A 21,193-nucleotide genomic window follows, 5' to 3' on the forward strand; every position below is an offset into this window, starting at 1 on the left:
TGGCCATTTCCAGGGTCCCTGCCCTCTGCTCACCCATGTCCAATCTCTCAGGACCCCGTGGAGTTGCATCTTCTGCAGGATGAAGGAGTCTTCAGGAAGCCAACAGTGTTGTCAGGAATCTGAGGTCCTGGAGAGGCAGATGTGTCAGCAGGAACAGTTGGTAAGTCAGATGCAAACCCCAAGCCTTCTCCTTTCCCCTCACACGTGAGCACCATGAACAAGCAGAGGGTCAGGGGAATGCACCAAAAGGAGCCTGCTCTTCCAAGCCACACTTCAATCACACTGATAGAACACCCCAATTTGTTTGCACAAAAAATAACTCAGCCATGACATGTCTGTTTCCAAGAGCCACACATGTTAGAGAAACTTGTGGAAGAAGGGTGTGGGGTGTGAGCCGTGTGCTCCGTCTCATGCATGTGGGCTCATTCTCTCCAAGCTGCTTTTCACTTACAGCCTCTTTCTTTTGCAGAAATGTGAGTTCCTCCTCTTGAAAGTCTATTGCTGTTCTGAGAGCTCCTTTTTTGCCAAGATTCCATACTATTATTATGTAAGTAAAAACAGCAACCCATGATTACAGGCTGCCATGACATTACCTGACCCTGAAATGGGCCCTCGTGAGATTTGTGATCTTAATCCCACGGGGCAAGAGCACATGCTGTCGTTACAACCTTCACCTTGTTGTATTTCTGCTGGATTTTATGAGAATCTAGAGAAGGCAGACATTGAACTGTGCTGGTAGATTTTCCATTGGTATTTTTGTCACCAGATTAGAGAGGCGTGTCAAGGCCTGAAAGAGCCAATGTGGTTGGATAAAATCAAGAAAAGGCTGAATGAGCACAGTTACCCCCAAGTGGAGGGGTTTATACGAGACATGCGCCTCATCTTCCAGAACCACAGGGCCTCTTACAAGGTAGGCGGCTCTTCCTGCTTCCATTTCATTTCTTTCCATCCTTCCCCTCATTTTCTGGTGCCTAGAAAAATTTAGTTTCCCTCATCCTGTAATAAGCTTGCACAAGCAAGGGTTCTGGAAGTGATCGATTGTTTTCAGTTGAGAACTTAAGCTCTTCTTAGCAAAGAAACAGTGAGTCAAAAGGTGTGCCTGCAACCAGAACCCCAGGTCCCTGAGAGCTCCTCCCCCACCTGCCCCAGAGGAGACAGGAGCTCAGAGAGAGCAATTGAGTCCTGCCTGCTGCAGCATATAAAGAGAAGAGAATTTCATCTTAAAGTGGTATTGTGCTTCTTATCTGCCCCCAATCCCAGAAATCCCAAACTCCAGATTCCTTTGCATGTGAATAGACTGTATGGTTAACATGGATTGCCAGCAAGGAGTAGAAGTGACTGAGAAAGGAACAGATTAGTGATCTTACCTTATACCCTTCCACTATCTAAATTGTTGAAAGAGCATAGATTACTTTCCTAATCCACTGAAATAAGCAATCAAAACCAAAGAAGTAATAATCCCAACTTTGGAAATGATTTCACTTTTCTGCCCTGTTAATAAGAAAGGATCATGCTGGTAAGAAACAGAAGTTACTGTTAGCTGCCTAAGTTTTCAGTTTAACCTGGTTAATGTAACTTAGGGTGTTTAAGATAAGAGTTCTACTTAATAATAGTGTATTTCACACTTCAACATTGTTCAGAGAGTAAATATCAAATGTTCTCACCACAAAAAATGATAGCTCTTTGAGGTGATGGGTATGTTAGTTTGACTTAATTATTCCATATAGCAGTCATAAATCACAACACTACCTTGTACTCCAAAATACATACCATTATAAATTGTCAACTTACAGTTTTTATTTTTTAAAGACAAGAGTCCTGATCATTCTCAGTTGAAAGGTGTCTAATGACACTAATGATAAGGAACATCGTTTTTGTCTTTATTATTTTTTTCCAGTATAACGATTTTGGCCAAATGGGACTTAGACTAGAGGCTGAATTTGAGAAGGATTTCAAGGAAGTGTTTGCTATTCAGGAAACAAATGGGAACAGTTGACTGGTTTAGTGGATGCTGAAGGTCTTCAAGAAATGGTACCCCAAAATATGCCACTGCTTTGCCACTGACTTCAAACTGAGAGCACTTGGGAAATAGCACAAGCAGGGAGGGGCTTTTCTCTGAGCCTCCCTCATCTGCCCAAAGACAAATCCTCAAAAGAAATTCGATCATCGTGAATCACATCCCCAAGAATCTCACCAACCAGAGAAGAGTAACTGAGATCACAGGGAAGGAGATTGGAGGTGACACCAGCACAGACTCTCACCTCTTCTCCTGAGGTCGGCTCCAGACAACATTTATTACTCACAAGACCTTTCTCCTCTGTTTTTTTTTGAGACGGAGTCTCATATTGTCACTCAGGATTGGAGTGCAATGGCGCGATCTCGGCTCACTGCAACCTCTGCCTTCCAGGTTCAAGCGATTCTCCTGCCTCAGCCTCCCGAGTAGCTGGGATTACAGGTGCCCACCACCACACCCAGCTAATTGTTTGTATTTTTAATGGAGACAGGGTTTCACTATGTTGACCAGGTTGGTCTCGAATTCCTGACCTCATGATCCACCTGCCTCGGCCTCCCAAAGTGCTGGGATGTGACAAGAGTGAGCCACCACACCCAGCCACTTGCAAGACCTTTTATCTGAAAACCAGCCAAGCTTTATTCATGACACACTTCTTCCCTTCTCTCTCCCACTTCTGTGGCCAACTCCCTGCAGAACGCCCAAACGCCCGTTCTTTTCGATAAAGATAGCTCACAATGGTGTATGAGTGTCAATCATCTGACCCTTCTTGAAGTCTCATATTTCGTGGGACTCCTGTGCAAACATATATTATTAAAATTTTTTTCCTTCTGTTAATCTACTTATGTCAATTTAATTCATTCGTAGCTCAGCCAAAGAGCCTAGCAGGTTAGAGGGAAGCCATTTTTCACTCCCCTGCAAAGTTGTTGGCATCCTAGCACCATCTCCTCTTCTGGCCAGGTCTTTTCATCCCCAGCTGCTCAGTGGTGGCTGCTAATGCCAGCAGTCCCCAGAGTATTACCCTTGGTTGAATGGAATCAGCTTTACCTGGAAGTGACACCCGGTGGCCTGAGATCGGCCCCCTTGCCTCAAAGCAGGACCAAGGATGTGGTGTGCAGCTACTCTGTGCTCCCAGGAATCAGGCTGGAGATAGTCTCCAGCTGTTGCCACATCCTGGCTCAGCTGTTGCCCACATGGTGAGATTCCCCCGCTCCCTTCTGAGCGAACGCTCACCATCAATCTCTTGCTTAAGGGACTTCATCCCAGAATGTGCTTCTGGGGAATGCAACCTAAGGTAATGGCCCCAGGAAGTGAGCTCTGAGGACAGGATTCTGGAGTTGGATCACTGTCTAGCCCAATGGTGCTGGGTGGAATATGGATAGTCCCAGAAGTGCTATCACTGAGCAGTTGCCCAAATTTTCACCTGTAGTAAATTGGATGAGCTACAATTGTCTGGCATTTAAGAAGTGAGGAAAAGTAACTATAAGAAGTATAGGTTTATTCGGTATTACTAAGTGCCGTTAATGTCTTGAAAAGAGTAAATGACAGGCTTAGATCTATTCATCACCAGCCTAAAGAGAAGAGACCCTCATACCTGCAGCTGGAAGGCAGACAGCAAGGAAGGTCTGGTACAGGCCCTGATTTTACAAATCGCAGAACTTCAGAGAAGACTGAATTCTAAGCTCAGGGTGGTCTCTTATGCCAAAGTAAAGGCCTTAAAACTCAGTATGGGGCTATCTAGGTAGATGTACCTGAGAACTTTGAACTCCAGATGCCCCCTGAACCTACTGGGTTTGCAGAAAAGTCTTTCTGCCCCTTGTTGGAAGAGAGAGCTACCACCCCCACCCAACTCCCAATTTTTCTAGAATGAAGACTATGTAGAGACCGCTCAGGACAATGCAAGTCAACAGTCACGGGCAGGGCGACAAAGTGAAGAGAGCGTTCATCCTCCGAAGGAGCTGTAGGACTGGCCAGCTGCATCAGCAGGAGCGAGGAGATTGTGTCTGGGAGTGGATCCTGGTCCAGGAAGGGTGAAATGTGAAACCAGATAAGTGAGGATTATTGACAAAAGGGCAAGCTTCTCTACCACAGAGTTTAACTAGCCTGGCATGGGCCAAAGGTAACAATTCTGATATACTCCTGGGTGGCTCCCAGAGACTTAGTATAAGCCATGCTACACATTAAACCAAGTGGAAGCAGAGATACCAGGACTACCGTGGCAGAGTCGGGGAAAAGGGGTCCCAAGAATATAGAAGTTGGTGTGCTAGAATGACTCTGTGCTCTACAACTGGAGAATCCATCCATCAGGTGACTGAGTTCCTCCAACGGGCGACACTACCAAGGTGTCTCAGACACTAACTAAGGTGAGAAGGAATGCACTGCTGAGGGGGCAGCACATCCTTGAGAAGCTCAGTGGTGACTGTCCCCTGCAGGCTGGGATAATGCTAGGGATGTTTTATAGAACTGGATCCCTCAGTAGTGAGCAAAATGATAGAATTCCAGAATAACAGAGGCCAAGTGGCAGCATTTAACTGTGAGGGCAAGATAAAGTAATTTCCCTAAGGGTCATCAACATTAGAGTGACAGCTGGGAGGTCTGGCCTGTAGGTGTCTATGGAGATGGCTAGTAGGACATGCTGTTCCTCTAGGCAAGACACATATTGCTTTAGACACATAATCAAAAGAGATTGAAAGTAAATGAGCAGCAGACTGATATCAGCTTTCTAAAGGTAAAGTCTTAGACCCCTTTCCCAGCTTCCGAACCTCAGCCAGTTCTCAATGGAATCCAGAACCCACTGTTGGAAATAAGGGCAGTTTCTCATAAGGAAGAACCTTGTTAATGTGCACAGCACTGATTTCCTCGAGTTTTCACAGGAGGGCTCTACGGTCATTTGTTCGAGTAACTCACATGCTGGGGAAAGGAAAATACACAGATCTTTCAAGGGAGGTTGAGTACAATGTCAGAGTTGATGCTAATCCCTGGGGACCCAAAGCCCTATCGTAGCCCCTGTTAGAGTAGAGTACATGGAGATCAGGTAACGTCCGTCTCACAGTGGGCCCCCTGGATCCACAGAGCCACCCAGCAATCATTTCCCCAGTTCCTGAATGTATAATCAGGATATACATTCATACATACATCATAAAATATAGCAATTTCCTGTCCTGGTTCCTTAACCTCTGGTTTCCTAAACTACAAAATAACAATGACTCTCTTAGGGAAGGCCAAGCAGAAGCCTCTGAAACTGAAGTTTTATGGTGAAAAAAAGTAAGTCAAAAGCAATTATCACATTCTTAGGGAATGATAGAGATTAGTGCCACTTACAAAGACGTGAAGGAGTCAGGGGTTGTTATCCCAGTTACACCTCCATTTTAATTCAGCAGTCTGCCCTCTGGTATCTCCTGATGGTTCATGCTGCTAAATGACTACTAAAACTCAACCAAGGAGTAGCCCCAATTACAATTGTGGTGCCAAATGTGGTATCTTTATTATAACAGGTTAGCACAGACTTAGTAAGTGATACGCAACTATTAATATGGAAATGACACTTTTAAAGGATCCAGCAGGATGTAGGTTGAGAAGCAATTCACAATCTCAAGGATTGGACAACAGTGTATCTTTACAGTCTTGCTCCAGGGCGATGTGAATCCTGGTCTGTGTTACAATATAGCCTTTCTGGACACTCTGCAGTACATTACATTGGCCTACCATATTGATGACAGTATGTTCATGGGCCTGATAAGCGAGAAATGTTGACTACTCTGAATGACTTAGTAAGTCATAAACACTGCAGGTGGTGGGAGAGAAACATTACAAAGATTCAGAGATGTGCCATATAGGTAAGCTTTCAGGGGTTCAATGGTCTGGAGCATGTCAGAGCATCCCCTCCAAAGCTCCAAGCTGTTGTACTTCATACCTCCTACCACTAAGAAACCCAGAGCTTGGTGGGCCTCTCCAGGTGAGAAGAATCACTGTGGTTGACATTCTGATGAAAGTGATTCTAGGCTTTGTAATATGGTTGTGTGTTTGGGCAGCAGGGAGTGGGGAAGCAGTGGGTATACCATCTTAATAAATAAAATGTGCTAATCAATATTTTTCACTTAACAATATAAAATGGACACTGTCACATCAGTAAACACAACTCTACATCATCCGTGCCATACCTTTCATTTATCCTCAAAACTGAACGACAGTTAGCTCTTCAGTTATTTTTGGTCTGGTAAGCATAGTAATTTGTACTGCGAGGCAGCACAGGCTGGCATTCAGGAGCACAGCCTCTGTAAGTGGAAGCCCAGTTCCTGCACTTCTCCACTTGCCGACAGTGTGTCCTTGGGCAAGCTACTCATCCTCCCCTGTACTATTTCATCAGTAAAATGGAGATACTAGTAGTAAATTGCTCACTGGATTATTGTGAGGATTAATGAATTAAAATTTATTATGCACTTAGAAAGTGGCACTCCATGCAATACATACGTAATAAACAAGCAAACTTAAAAGATTAACATAAACACCCTTGTATCAATTCAGGCTCTTTGCTATCAAGAGAAACCCAATATATACCTAAAAGAATAGAAATCATCCTATGATAAAGATACATGCACGTGTATATTCATTGCAGCACTATTCACAATAGCAAAAACATTCAGTCAACCCAAATGGCCGGCAATAATAGACTGGATAAAGAAAATGTGGTACATACACACCATGGAATACTATACAGTCATATAAAGAAACTAGATCATGTCCTTTGCAGGGGCATGGATGGAGCTCAAAGCCATTATCCTTAGCAAACTAATGCAGGAACAGAAAACCAAGCACCACAGGTTCTCACTTATAAGTGGGAGCTGAACATTGAGAACACATGTTCAGAACACATGGACACAGGGAGGAGAACAACACACTGGGGCCTGTTGTTGGGGGCAGGGGAAGGGAGAGCATCAGGATAAATAGCTAATGCATGCAGGGCTTAATACCTTGGTGATGGGTTGATAGGTGGAGCAAACCACCATGGCACACATTTACCTATGGAACAAACCTGCACGTGCTGCACATGTATCCCAGAGCTTGAAATTAAATTAACTTTAGAAAAAAAAAAAAAAGAATCCATTGTGAAAGAATCCAATCACAAAAGACCACATAATTTATTATTCCATTGATATGAAATGTTTAGAATAGGTAAATCCATAGAGACAGAAGGCAGATTGGTGCTTGCCTAATGCTGGGAGGTTGAGGGGAAATGGGTATGTGGTTTCTTTTTACGGTGACAAAAATGTTCTGAAATTGATCGTGGTGATGGTTACAAAGCCCTGTGAACATACTATATGGCTTTGAATTGTACTATTTAAATGGGTAAATCATATGGTGTGTTAATTGTATCTCAATAAAGTTGTTAAAAAAATACAAAAATTAAAAAAAGAGAGACCCAATTTATCTAGGCTAGACAAAAGTTACTCCGATGATGAAATACACAGTGCCTCACAGAATGGGCCAGAAAGCAGGGTTACAGAGTTGGCAAATGGCCCTGGGAAAGGGCAGGAATCAGAGCATTTCCAGGCAATCATGCACCAGGAATGACGCAGCGATTCCCTCAAGGATGTTAAGATTTTACTATTTATTGTTGTTGATTTCTTTAACTCCTCACAATACTTCACTCAAGCTCAACTCCCCCCAAGCAGCATCTGGTTGGCCTGGCCTGCTCAGGGGCCAGCACTGTGATTAAAGTTCCTCACTCCTGCGCCCAGAAGGGAGACCTCCTTCACCCAAAGGAACAGGGGACTATTAGGAAAGGGGGATGGGGCAGGCTGGACAGCCAAGGAAATCACAGCTGACTGAAGAAACCCACCTGGGACACTCACAGCCTGGACCACTGCTGTCTAATGGAGGAATAGGGGCAACTCCAGGCCAGTCAGAGAGGCCAAAGAGCTGGGGGCTGCCAAGTTCCTTGGGTCCATGGGAGCAGGTAACTGTTTCCCCATTGCCCTGTGCTGCGGAGGCAAAGGCTGAATGGTCACTGTTCATCTGACATGAAGCTACACTACCCCTTACTACATTACATCAACACCGATATATTTCTCTCCTGAAATATTTATTCACATTTTTCCCTGAACCGCATGGTGTGTGCGACTGAAAGAGTCTACACCGGTTCATACAAGGACAGCACGGTCTTGAGTTGTGTAGTGTGTCCCCACCAATATTAAGCAGGAAACTAGGGTGTGGCCTGTTCAAGGAAGGGGGTTACTTCTCTGCTGAGACATTTGGTTGCATATTTAACTGCATCCTGCCAGAGCTGCCAGTAAGGTGGGTAGGACCACTTTCCATCTCCTGTTCACCTCATCCTCCAGAGGGTTCATCCACAGTTGCCTGAGTCTGGGTGGGGAGGAGGATGCAGGACTCCAGCCTTGAGATCTCAGGACCTTGAGTCTTGGCCATATAATGATGTGGCCGCCACTTCTGGCTCTCTCTGGTGTCTGTGTTCACTCCTCTGGGTCTCAGAGAATGGGATGTGCCCATGGCTGGTGCACTCTGCATGCCAGTGGATGTGTCTGCTCTTAGATGTTTTTGTAACGTCTGTGTCAGTACATGTGGCCCAGAGTGCTGTGCAGGAGCTGGCTGGTACTTTTTGTTTTGTCCTTATTCAGGAAATACAAGAAATGATTCCTGGGTTCCTGCATGTGCCATTGTCTGAATGACAAATGGTAAATCCTGGCCCCACTTCCTCATGTCCCCAGTGGGGAAGGACCCAATTTCCAATTCTGGATTCTTACAAGCACAGCTCAAGAATATCATTATTGTCATCACAGCTGAGCCTGGACTCCAGGCTCTGGGATAAATGTGAGCCCTTCACTTCCATGCCTCCATATTCAATGGACTGAACACCCTCTAGAATTATTCATGAGAGAGGGTGTAATAGGCCATTGATGGTATGTGCAGAGGGGTCTCTAATTCTCTCCAGAAAGGAGAGTGTCACCTACTAGACTGAGTCCACTGGCCATTCTCAACTGGCTAGTAGCTGTAGAAATGGATTACACTTTATTCTATTCCCTTATACACCAAGAAAATGGATCAGTAGCAGATGAGATGAATGAGTTTCCAACTTCAATGTCATTGTTTTGGAAACCAGCACAACTTGTCAGTATGTTGCCCAGAAAGACATTGGACCAGAACACCGTGGAGGCCATCTGCTCCCCAAAGAACCATATTCCACCTGGCAGTTTTACAGCCCACCTACCCTGAGAGCCTTATCCCAAGGTGAGACACAGGATATCCAGCAAAACCTGGTTCCCAGGGCCACTTCATGACCTAGCCAGACCAGGTGGTTCTCCTGTGTTAGTGGGCTGGGGCCCTGTAGAATGTCAACCTGTTCCCTGAGCACAGCATTTGTACCCATGAGAAACATGTGCACCAGCTAGGAGAAATGCACAGGACTGTCCCACCAGCTCTGAAGACGTGTTTGGCCCTGGGGAGAGCTCATTAGACTTTATTTTGGATTTCCCCTACAGCAGATCTGTTATGACTGACAGTGTAACAAGACCCACCTCATCCTCAAAACAGGGTCTTCTCAGCCCTTGCTAGGCAAAGGTGCCCTGGGAGAGCCCCCCAGTGCTCTGGTCAGCTGTCTCCCACCCACATTCCCATGAGGAGCACCTGTGGAGAGGCAGATTCCACCCCTTCCCTGCACATCTCCACCAGGCAATGGTTGGCAGATGGGCAGTGGCCTGTGATAAAACTGTACTTCCTGTCTCATAACCTGTCTTGTAACCGCTAAATCTTCATGAAGCTACACTTTCCAACCCTGCTCTTCTTTTATTCTGTCCAGCAATACTGAGGAACCTGCCAGGGACCCTCCTCTTCATAGAGGCACCCACTTGCAAGCCCAAAGAAGCAGAAGCCGCTGCCCAGCAGGTGCTGGTGGAGACCATCTGGAGGGGCCACCAGGTATCTCCTTCCCTCGCCACACATGCATCACCTAGCAGTCCTAAGATCTAGGACAGTCTGGGGGCCATTCCGTCTTACCATGATGAAAGTAATAGACATATGGAGGTTTGCAGAAGTATTAGGAGTGCAGACTTGGTAAAAGGCTGCATTGTTCATTCAAGCCTTTCCTGGCTCCAGCCCTAGCCACCAGGCTCCCTCCACTCCTGGTGGTGTCCAACCCTGCCTCACTGGCACCCTGAGGCTCACAAAGAGACCCCAGGCTGACCACAGCTCGAAAGACCTTCCTCCTCCTTTCTGAGGGTAGGTCTGACCCTGAAGCCTTAGTTCCATGCTTGTGGAGGCATCCAACATGGAGCTGCCTGGTTCCATATGTCAGGTGACAGCCTCAAGTGCTAACAGGGACACACTGGTGAACACAGGAAGATGCCACCAGAAATCCCCAGAATGTGAAACATAGTGAGCCTGTAGGGTCGTTCCTCTGCAGTCCAGCAGTTGGGGCTCAAAGTGAAACTAAAGGGAAAGTGAAGCCCCCTTCCCCTCACTCAGCGGGACTGGGTTTTGGGGCATTGCCAAACGTCTCTGCATGAAACGCACTTCTTTGAAGTCTCGTGTCTTCTAATTCACTCCATGCTACCCGTTGTTGCCGTTTGCCCGCTATTTTTGAATGCTTTCAACTGCTCAGCATCGAGTCACATCAGTGTGCCCCGCAAGGACAGCAGTAGTGTCCTGCAGGGCCTTAGGGTGCGGGGCAGGCTTGAGGGCTTCAGCCTCCAGGGAGGTGCAGAAGGCAGGGCCGCTTGTGGCTCCGGAAGGAATGAAACTCTTAGGGAAGAGGACAGGAACCAGGAGGAGCTAAGGGCAGAGTCCCCCGCCCCTCACGGGCTGAACAGAGGGCAGGCAGGTGGTGCTCGGGAGCTGCCAGAGGGCCAAATGATCTCAGAACCCAGTCCTTATATGGGTTCGACTTTATTTAGAAGGAACTACGACCCTGCTACCACACACTTCGAAGTGTTTGGTGAGCTAGAATCCCGATAAGAGGATTTTCGGTTTCTGTTTCCGCCCAGCCCTAAAGAGGCTGCAGCGCTGTGCGCGGCGGGGAGAGGGGGCGCAGGCCCGGCGGGGGCGGAGCCCGGAGGAGCGCGGGGCGGCAGCGGAGACGGGAAGGCGGGAGGCGCACACGCGGAATGGCGGTCACAGGCCCCTTGCTCGTTGCGCGTGCTCACGGTGTGTCCGTGGCGGGCCTCGCCGGCTGGGTGGCCTCAGAAAGGAGGCATGAGGTGGCGCCCATGGGCCACCAGGAGCCTGTGCTGTCCGTCAGTTACCAGGGGACAGGGATCTGAGGATGTTTAACGACAGATACGACAGGGGCTCAGCTGAAGGACCCTGCGTGATGATGCGGACTCAGGGGCGGCCCTGGGCCAGTCTGTTTCCACCTGGTGCTGCACAAGGACTGAGGGCGTCCTCGGGATTTCTCATGAATGGTCCCCACCTTCAGAAGGTGTTCAGAGGGGCTCCTGTGTTGTCCAATGAATGCTCCCCTTGTCTTTCTGACTCCCTACAACCCTTCACCCATAGCCTCTTCCTCCCCTGCCAGGGTACCTCTTCCCATTCGCCCATTTTCCAAGGATTCACTCCATTCCAACAGCAGTAATCACATTTCCACCTCCAACAATCCCACTGGAATCTTACAGTGTGGCAGGCTCAGGTGTCCAAAGCTCCATCTTTAGGCCAGTCACTGAGGCTCTGCTGAGCAGGGGACCCTGGTGAGTGGGCCGGGGAGGATCAGACAAGCCTGGTCTCACCCAACTTCCTAAAAGCTGAAATATTGCCACCAAATGCCCACTGAGCCCAGGGGATAATTGCATCACAATCATGCAATTGCAAGGAGCTATGACCCCAGCCTCTAGCCATCTGGGGCACAGATAGAAGAGAACCTGAGAAGAGAGATGTATACCCATGTGCTTGAACCCTTTGAGATATAGGCAAAATGGAGAGACAGATGGGGATCGAAATACCAGCTTTATTCCTGATAAAAGCTGGATTGGGGATGTGGCTTAGATATGTGGCAATAAAGGGACCCCCAACACTGAACTCCAGAACTGGGCTTAGTCACATGGCCTCAGGCTGCTCCAACCCTCCCCCACACTACACAGGCCCCTGTCCTTGTGCACTTGAGCTTGGAGGAGCCAACAGAGTCTTGGTCTCTGCAGGCAGGATGACTCCAGGGAGGCCCAGCAAGGAGCAAGCTCACTCCCACTCCCAGTTAGAGAAGAGTCCCCTAGAAGATGGGCGAGGACCGGGCCTTGATTGATTGGTGTTCCACCTCCTAGAAGGAGACAGTTAGGCAGGAGTGGGTGCTCCCACTAAATATCCCAGGCGCCTGCTCTTCACTCATAACTTCTACGTCCCTTGGAGGGTGGCCAGGTTCTCTATTCTCATGTCCCAGTGGTGCTGTTGCTGCAGCCGCCTCCTGCCCTGAAACTCTTTGGTCCATGATGCCAGTGACCTCATCTCAGGGATAGACCTCTGGTTCCCACTTGGGGGTCCCAGGTTCAAGAATCACCCGTACCAGTAGAGGGTCTTGACTGCAAATTGTCCAGGTCCTTGGAGTTTTGAACAAAGAATTGGACAAAGCACACAGCAAAGCAAGAAAAGAATGAAGCAACAAAAGAACGAAAGCAGGGATTTATTGAAAATGGAAGTACACTCCACAGTGTGGGACCAGGCACGAGCCGTGTTCAGTGGTCCTGGATACAGAATCTTCTCTGGTCCAAATACCCGCTGGAGGTTTCCCATTGACCACTTGGTGCTCACCTCATGTAAATGAAGTGGTGGCCTGCAATCAGTCTCATTGGTTGTGGAAAGCAACCAATCAAAGGCTGAAGTGAAGTTATAAAGGTCACACTGCTATGCAAATCACAGGCTAAAGCGAAGTTACAAAGTTGCACTTCTATGCAAAGGAAGACTTGCACTTCTATGCAAAGGGAGACTTGGAGCAAGTCTTCTCGGTCACTTCTTGTTCTTTGAGGAATGATGAATCAGAATCTAAATGGAAAATCTGGGCAGAGATAGAATCCCCAGCGGGAGCCACCCTGCCCTTCCATGTCTAGATCATCTGGGTTCCAACTTCCATCCGCCTCCAATGAAAAGCTTTTGTCTTAACTTTGAAGTAATGTTACAAAGTTACACTCCTAGGCAAACATCTGATTGGGTGCAAAAGAAACAATTATACATAGGTACTTTCTTTTTTTTCTTTTTTTTTTTTTTTTTGAGACTGAGTCTGGCTCTGTGGCCCAGGCTGGAGTGAGCGGCGCCATCTTGGCTCCCTGCAAGCTCCGACCCCCGGGTTCCCGCCATTCTCCTGCCTCAGCCTCCCGAGGAGCTGGGACCACAGGCGCCGCCACCACGCCCGGCTAGTTTTTTTTTGTATTTTTTAGTAGAGACGGGGTTTCACCGTGTTAGCCAGGACGGTCTCGATCTCCTGACCTCGTGATCCGCCCGTCTCGGCCTCCCAAAGTGCTGGGATTACAGGCGTGAGCCACCGCGCCCGGCCCATAGGTACTTTCAATTTCCCATTGCCCCACAGAAAAGGTGGAGGTTTGCAAAGGGAGTAGCCTCTGGACCTTTTGTTACTTAGGCATGGAAAGTTAGGGTTTTCCTTTCAATTTAGTTCTACAAAGTTAGCATGAAATGGCCTTAGGTTCCCTGCCTCCAGACCCTATTCTCCTGCCTCAGCCACACCACTGAAGTCTGAACTGAAGCTGCTCTTGGTGAAATGTATGAGGCCCATGACCTGGCTGGGTGCCCTGCCTGTGGTCCTTCCTCAATCACTGCCTCTCCTGCTTTTGAGTTTTCCAGGCTCCAGTAACTGGAACTACTTCTGTGACAGCAGAAACATTACCTATTGCCTGTGCTCCTTGTAGCCATGGACAATGCCGCGGGAGTTCCATTATTTCCTTCTAAATAATCCAGCAGGATTTTTAGAAGTTCGCACGACTTATTAATTTGGTCCTGTCCCTTTCCCAACCCAGGTGTGTCTGACATTGTTTTCTGGATCAAAGAAACTTTGCTTTCTTCACAGAGGCCTACAGGTTCTCCATATACCAGCAGAGCATGGTGCATGCTCATCTGTCTCCAACCTCATCTGACAAGAACGTCTCCTTCCATGCTGCCAAGAGGTGCCCCAGCATGGGCATGTCTGCCCACGGAGTTCAACCCTTAAAGAATCCCCTGCCAATCTGTGGCTCATTGGTCTGGAATTCCAGGTGCTGCTCTTAGCAGCCCGTAAGCACATCCAGGGAAAAGCTGGCACATTTATGTCAGTACCGCTCAGTGGCCTGGGCCTGCCTGCTGCCCAGAGGCAGCAAGAGGGGAGAATGTGAACCACACCAGAGCATACTGGTGTGGTCCATGCCAGGCTTTCTTGGGGCCAATGTGCCTCATGGAGACTGGGATCAAAGGACAGCTGTGCCAGACAGAGGCTCAGCTTACTAACCCTTCAGCCCCATAAAGTTGGGGAGTCATGGGGGGTAGCAAGAGTAAGAGAAAGAGAGAGAGACCTACAGGTGTGCAGTGCCTGATAGAAACAGTGACCTTGCCCACCGGAAAAACTGTCCTCACCAGTGTCCTGGTGCCTGGTCATTCACTCATGGGGAAAAGAAGGGCAGAAGTAGAGTGAGGGTAGAAAGCCCCCTCTCCCACATTTTCAAATGTACCTGTACAAGCATCCTTATTCACAGCTGGAAAAAGTTGGATTCAGTAGAATGCCATTTGGAAAACATCATTCTGAAGCGCCATCCCCTCTGGCCCTGAATCCTCACTGGCTTCCACCCTCTGCTGACTTTGGGCCCCGGATTCCAGTGCCCCAGGCTCCCAGCTGCCTCCCTGTCTGCCTCATGGTTCTGCCTGGAGTTCTGGTCCCTGGTTGTGTCCCGTGGCCCCATTCTCATGCGCTCTTTGCTTCTATTTCTTTACCTATGACTTTATACTGATGTAGAGCAAGTCTTCTTGGTCACTTCTTGTTCTTTGAGGAATGGTGAATCAGAATCTAAATGGAAAATCTGGGCAGAGATAGAACCCCCAGCGGGACCCACCCTGCCCTTCCATGTCTAGATCATCTGGGTTCCAACCTCCATCCGCCTCCAATGAAAAGCTTTTGTCTTCTCAAGATTCCAGTGACTTCTCCGAAGTTCTCTTCACCCCTGGCTGTTGCGAGGTGGCCCCATAGTCAAGATTCCTTAAACCCTTGCATGTAAAGTGTTTGCCTTTCTTACCATGCTGGCTCCAGCATCTGGTCCCAGGGGTGTGGACAGTTCTCTCTTACGTCTGGTTGATTTCTAGGAAGGCTAAGAACACTCTCCGCAGGTTACAATGCTGAGCATTTTGGTTCTCTCCAGCCCTGGGTCCCAGTGTTGAGACCTACCTTAGTCCAGTTCAGGTTCTCCAATGGGCCTGAGAGAAGATTTAAAAGTTTCTGGCTTTCCCTCCAACTCTCCAACCTTCCATCCCCAGCTATCTCAGCAAGGGGAAGGGGCAAACATGGAGACCCCCCCAGCTCCCATGTAAACTATGCCCCCTCTTAGAGGGCAGAACAGCTAAGGACAATTTTGGTTCAAGGAAATTTGTTTGTTGTCCATTGCACAAACAAGTGGACTCCCGGGAGCTGGCCCTGCTAGTCCCCTGGGCCCTCCTTCCCTGGTCCTGCAGGTCTTGCTGCTTGTCAGGCCTCTCCTCCAACCCTCTGCCACATGTCAGAAAAGCTGAGAACCCCTTGGAGTGAAAAAGGAGGAGAAACACAGTGTTCATAGCCAGCAGGAGGTTAAATAAATACTTTCACTTCTCTTTTCCCCATTTGGGCGGAGCCCTTTCTGAGTCAGTCTGTCGGCTGACTTCCTGCTTGGGGCCTGAGCAGCCACACTGCACACAGGCTGGGCCCACGGAGGGGCTCAGAGGCCAGGCTCTGAGGCCCAGGCAGGGCCTAGGGTAAGAAGATGGCAGATGGTGGCGGTGACCTGAGCACCAGGTGAGTCTTTACCTCTCTTCCTTTAACCTTTATCTGTGGCAGTATTGGAGCTTTCATGCCTTTAGTTCAGTTTGTGCCTAAGGCTTCGCTTTAGTTTAATCCTTCTTTGCAAGAACATAGGTATGCGATGTAATATAATGAAGTGAAAGAGCGTGTAATGGGGAAATCAGATTTTTTAAACGGGAGCAGGACAGCTGTTGGTGTGAGTCCAACTTGCCATAACACACGTGACTTTCTTGTTTTGGATCTACTGCTCAGCTGACCGGGACACTTGAACATAGCAGTTGTTGGTGGCTGGGATTAACTGTTTCCTCATGATCTCTGAACCCTTTCACATCCCTCAGCCTTCCTCTACCTTCACATATGTCATGTCCAAAAAGGTGGTTTAGAAAATAAGCACTCCAGGGTAAAAATGTGGCTTACTTTTAAACATCAGACGCTGTGATCTCACCTGTGCTGGCAAGGGGCATCTGTCGGCTGTTCCCATGACTGGTTCAGGGTCTGAGTTCTTATACCATCAACCTTGATCAAAAGAAGGAAAGGGAAGAAAAAGGCCCAAGGTGGCAAAAGCCTAAATATTTTCATTTTTACTTCAATTTCCTGTCCCAAGATGGGGGATACCTCTGACCAGAAGAGAGAAGGAAATCCTATCTTTTCTGTAGTAACGAATTCAGAAATAGCATTACTTAATCTTTTAATTTTTTTAATAGAAAAGAAATACACTATACATTATTGTTCATTAAATTTAAAACAGTGGAGAAGTATATTAAGGAAAAAGTCATCTTTACTACTCACCCATTCTTGTAGCTTCCCTTCCCAGTCCTGTGAAGAGTCTTGGGCACAAGTTTTCTTATATTTTTCTATGCATTTATGTATCTAATGCATTTTTTGTAAATACATAATTTATGTTCTTGTTTTGTAATAAATTACATTGCATGTGCTAGTCTGCGTTTTGCATGTTTACTTATTTTAATAGTGGAAAACTTAAGAGATCTTTTAACCTTAATACATATAGATCTGCCTCATTCTTTTTATACATGCTATTCCATAGAATTGATATATGATAATTATTTAACTCTTCTCCAGCTGAAGAACATTTAGGTTGTTTTTAAATTGTTCACATTTACCAATAAGCTATCATAACAATGATTTTTTTGGGGGGGGGTGGTTTTACATCTATACAAGTATTTGTCTTATCTCTAAACCTTAAAAATTGAATTATTGAGGCACAGGGTCCAGTTATTTACTTGGTCCTGCCAAATTGTCTTTCTAGGAGTCTGAATGAATGTATTTCACCAATAGCAAATGAGACGAACCATCTTCCTGCACACAGCCACGGTTTGCAAAGGTGATGAACGAAGAGTTACATCTTGTTTTAATTTGTATTTTCCTTACGATGTGGAAAATTGAACCGCTTTTCATGTTTCTTGCCCATTTAAATTCCCTCTTCTATAAATTGCTTGTTTATTTTTTGCCAATATGATTCCGTTGAGGTGTTTGTCGTTTTTTTTTTTTTTTTTTCATAATATGGGAGAATTCACTAAATATTCTGTAAGTATAAATATACTTTTCTTGTCCATGACCTTTGTATATGGTGACTTTTATCTTATTAAAGCTTAAAATGTAACATATAAGCCTCTTGTGATATGGATTTGTTAAGATAGATGCACCCTTGTTATAAATGAGGTGATGCTGACAACTTCCGTGAGCACTGTCAGTTTTGACAGTTGTTCCTGTGTGAAGGTAGCAGATTCGCTACTACCGTTATTCCAGGAAGAGCTCCTCCTCTAAGATCTCTGAAATTTTTTTGGATTTTTAAACAGAAATATTCTTACATTGGAGCCACTGTAGCCTTCACAGCTTTTATTTGCCCCTATGCTTTCATCTTTTCAGTTTTTTACTTTGTGTTCATAATAGTTGTCTCGAACTTTTCCTCCATGACAATTACCTTTGAATAGGTTTCTTGTTTCTTGTCCTTTCTAATTTTTAAAAAATTGAGTGTTTATTTTTGAGGAGGGATCTTAATTTGTTTCTAGACCTCTGCAAGCTCCATAACCTCTTGCCATTCAATCTTCACAGTCTTGCTTTATTTAGGTTTGCCTGTGCTGTTAAGAACTTTGGGATATTCTCCTTATTGTCTGTTAGTTATTTTTCCAGACTGATTCTGTCTGATCTTGTGTTCCATGTGCCTGTGGTGGCTTTACAGCGCCTCAAGCCAGGCTCAGCCCAGGCAGGTCACCCCAAACTTCCCGCTTGCTTAGTCACAATCTGAATGAACTTTTTTTTTGTTTACATTTCCTGTTTTATCTGAGATCAAATTGGTTTTTGTCTGAGCTACAGTTTGAAGTCTTTGTTTTGATTCTTATCAGTTTTTCTGAGGACACCACGAATTGATGAAATTATCCTTTTCCCTACTGATTCGCAGTGCTACCCTTTTTGGAAGTATAGAGGCAGGGTGTGCTTCTGTGTTCTCTCTTCTCTGCCCTTGGCCTGTGATAGCCCCTCCTTATGCCAGTACCACCCTGCCATAGTGATGGCAGCTTCTCAGGAACTCTTGACATCTGAGATAACAAATCTCTTCCTCTTCCTCCGGAATGTCTTAGACTCCCAAATTCGCCTGTCAAAATCTTGAGATTTTGTGTGGAACTGCACTCAATCTGTGAATCAGTTTGAAGAGAATGGACATCTTTATAATATTATGACTTCCATCTCGTGAATATGGTTTATGTATATTATTACTTTTAAAATATTTCCTATTAAAATTTGTATTTTTCTCTCTGAAGGTTTTGCCCTTCTGCTAGATAGATTCCTTCATAGATATTTGATATTTTTATGCCATTATTAACTAAAGTAGTCCTCCCTTATCAACAGTTTTACTTTCTGAAATTTCAGTTACTTGCGGTAAAACTTGGTCCAAAAACATTAAATGCAAAATTCCAGAAAATAATTCATGAATTTTAAGATACTTCGCATTCTGAGGAGTGTGATGAAATCTCATGCTGTCCCTCTCCATCCTGCCCAGGATCTGAACCATCCATTTATCCAGGGTATCCACAATGTTGACATTACCAGCCCATGAGTCCCTGAGTAGCTGTCCTGGTGATCAGATCGACTGTCCTGGTATAGCAGAACTTGTGTTCAAGGAACCCTTATTTTAGTCAATAATGGCCCCAAAGCACAAGAAGATTGATGCTGGCAATTCAGATATGCCAAAGAGAAGCCGTCAAGTGCTTCTTTTAGGTGAAAATGTGAAATTTCCTGAAAGAAAAAGATAATACGCTGAGGTTGTTAATATCTACAGTATGATGTTTTGAGAAAGGAAAAGAAACCACATTTACATAATTTTTAGTATAATACATTGTTACAGTTGATCTACTTTATTATTAGATATTGTTATTAATCTTTTATTGTGCCTTATTTATGTATAGATAGGGTAAAATATAGTATATCCAGAGTTTGGTACTATCTGCAGTTTCAAGCATCCACTGGGGCTCCTGGAGACATCCCCTGTGGGTACAAGGGAACTAGTGTACTAAATTTTACGTATGAATTTGTATTGGTGACCCATGTTCTGATCCATGGTTCTGTTTTTCATTCTTGTTTCAATACTGAAATGTTTTAGTTACTATGATTTTATAAGTAGTGTTCTGTAACCTACCTTACTGGGATTCAATTGAGAGACACTAAATGAACAGATAAATTTAGGAAGAATTTATATTTTAAAAAAAATCCTGAATGACCCCAGTTAGAAACATAGCATATCTCTCCACCTGTTCATGATTCTTTGAACTTGGGACCTTGTTGGGTCACTTTAGTGCTAGGCATTATTGTATTTGTAAACAGGAATTCATTTTCCTATTACATTTTCTAGTTATTTCTTGCTGGCATAAGGGAAATCTATTGATTTGAGTTCCCTGATCTTGTGCTTAGGAGTCTTACTAAGTGGTCTTCTCCCTCTTAATATTGTCTCGTGCCTTCTGGAGAAATAATTACATCTTCTAGTAGCAGCTTTGCCTCCTCTTTTTCAGAATTTATACTTTTACCGTATACTTTTCTTTTTCTGTCTTACTTTTTTCTTTCTCTTTTGCCTTAGTGCATTAGCCAGGACTGCCAGTGTAATACTGAATAGTAACAGTAAAACTGAGCATTTTAGCTTTGTTCCTGAGTTCGAGGGGAATACTTATAATGTTTACATTGAGGCTGTCTGATAGACACCTTTTTTCAAGGTAAGGACATTTTCTGCTGGCTCTGGTTTACTAAAAGTTATTTCTTTTAATCAGGCCTGTGTATAGGATATTTATCAAAATACCTACTAAAGAATCTTTGAGAATTGTATCATTTTTCTCTTTTACTCTGTTTCGTCCAGAGTAAATTATATTGAAACATTTTATTAATTCAGTTATTAATTTCACCAAAGTAAAACATATATATAGCTTAAAGTATCAGTCAATAAGGCCTTCACAAACACAACTAGTTCTTTCTGCCATCTTCCCAGTCCATGTCCAGTTTCCCAAATGGATTATCTTTAGCTTTTTGGCTCTTCCTTTTGTGTCTACTTCTGTAATTTGAAATGATATGCTGATACAGCTCTTTGTAATTTTTCGAGTTTCAGACATTAATTTGTTCACATAATAGGACAGAAGATGAAGACTTCTTCCGTAACACTCCTTTTCATTCCCTATCCATTCTCATAATACATTACAGTTGGAGGTTCATCAGTAATCAGTGTTACCATTATGATGACTATTTAAATGTTGTTCACAACCAAGTCATCTACTGTATTATAATTACATTTCCTTTCCTGTGCAACATCCCCCCAAACCCCCGCAAATAACTATTGCCCTCATATATTTGCTTGGATTTTGTGTATCCTCACTATGAATTCTTCCCAAGCACTCTGCAGAATTCTAAAATTCTTCTCAGTACAGTGAGACACATTGGGTTATTTATCAATTCCATTTTACTTTCTTGGGGAAGCCCTCCTGGAATTATCCATTCTCCTGATTCCATCAGTTCTGGTCAGTTTCAGTTTCCAAGGCTGACCTTCCGAAGCTTGACATCTCTCCTGTGTTGGGTCTTGTTTTGTGGATTACACGTATACCTCTTTCTTGCTTTACTGTCTCATTTTGGTTTACCACATTATCCAGTAGCCTCCTGACTAAGAGCTCATAGAAGATGTATCTCTCTCTCTCTCTCTCTCTCTCTCTCTCTCTCTCTCTCTCTCTATA

General features: G+C 45.3%; 2 protein-coding genes across 2 annotated transcripts in view; both read left to right on the forward strand.

The window, feature by feature from the left end:
• Positions 1 to 2,455, forward strand: part of SP140L (SP140 nuclear body protein-like) — a 64,687-nt gene extending 62,232 nt beyond the window's left edge. Inside the window, exons 17-20 of the mRNA XM_011951970.1 lie at positions 52 to 160; positions 470 to 547; positions 767 to 910; positions 1,898 to 2,455. Coding sequence (XP_011807360.1) covers positions 52 to 160; positions 470 to 547; positions 767 to 910; positions 1,898 to 1,996 — 430 coding nt within the window. The 3' untranslated portion in view covers positions 1,997 to 2,455. The remainder of the gene's footprint in view (positions 1 to 51; positions 161 to 469; positions 548 to 766; positions 911 to 1,897) is intronic.
• A 13,122-nt stretch (positions 2,456 to 15,577) lies between these two features.
• Positions 15,578 to 21,193, forward strand: part of SP100 (SP100 nuclear antigen) — a 133,333-nt gene continuing 127,717 nt past the window's right edge. Inside the window, exons 1-2 of the mRNA XM_011952040.1 lie at positions 15,578 to 15,965; positions 17,239 to 17,313. Of these exons, the coding sequence (XP_011807430.1) occupies positions 15,934 to 15,965; positions 17,239 to 17,313 (107 nt within the window). The 5' untranslated portion in view covers positions 15,578 to 15,933. The remainder of the gene's footprint in view (positions 15,966 to 17,238; positions 17,314 to 21,193) is intronic.

Source organism: Colobus angolensis, unplaced genomic scaffold (genome assembly GCF_000951035.1).
Source record: "Colobus angolensis palliatus isolate OR3802 unplaced genomic scaffold, Cang.pa_1.0 Scaffold33, whole genome shotgun sequence".
Lineage (NCBI taxonomy): Eukaryota > Metazoa > Chordata > Mammalia > Primates > Cercopithecidae > Colobus > Colobus angolensis.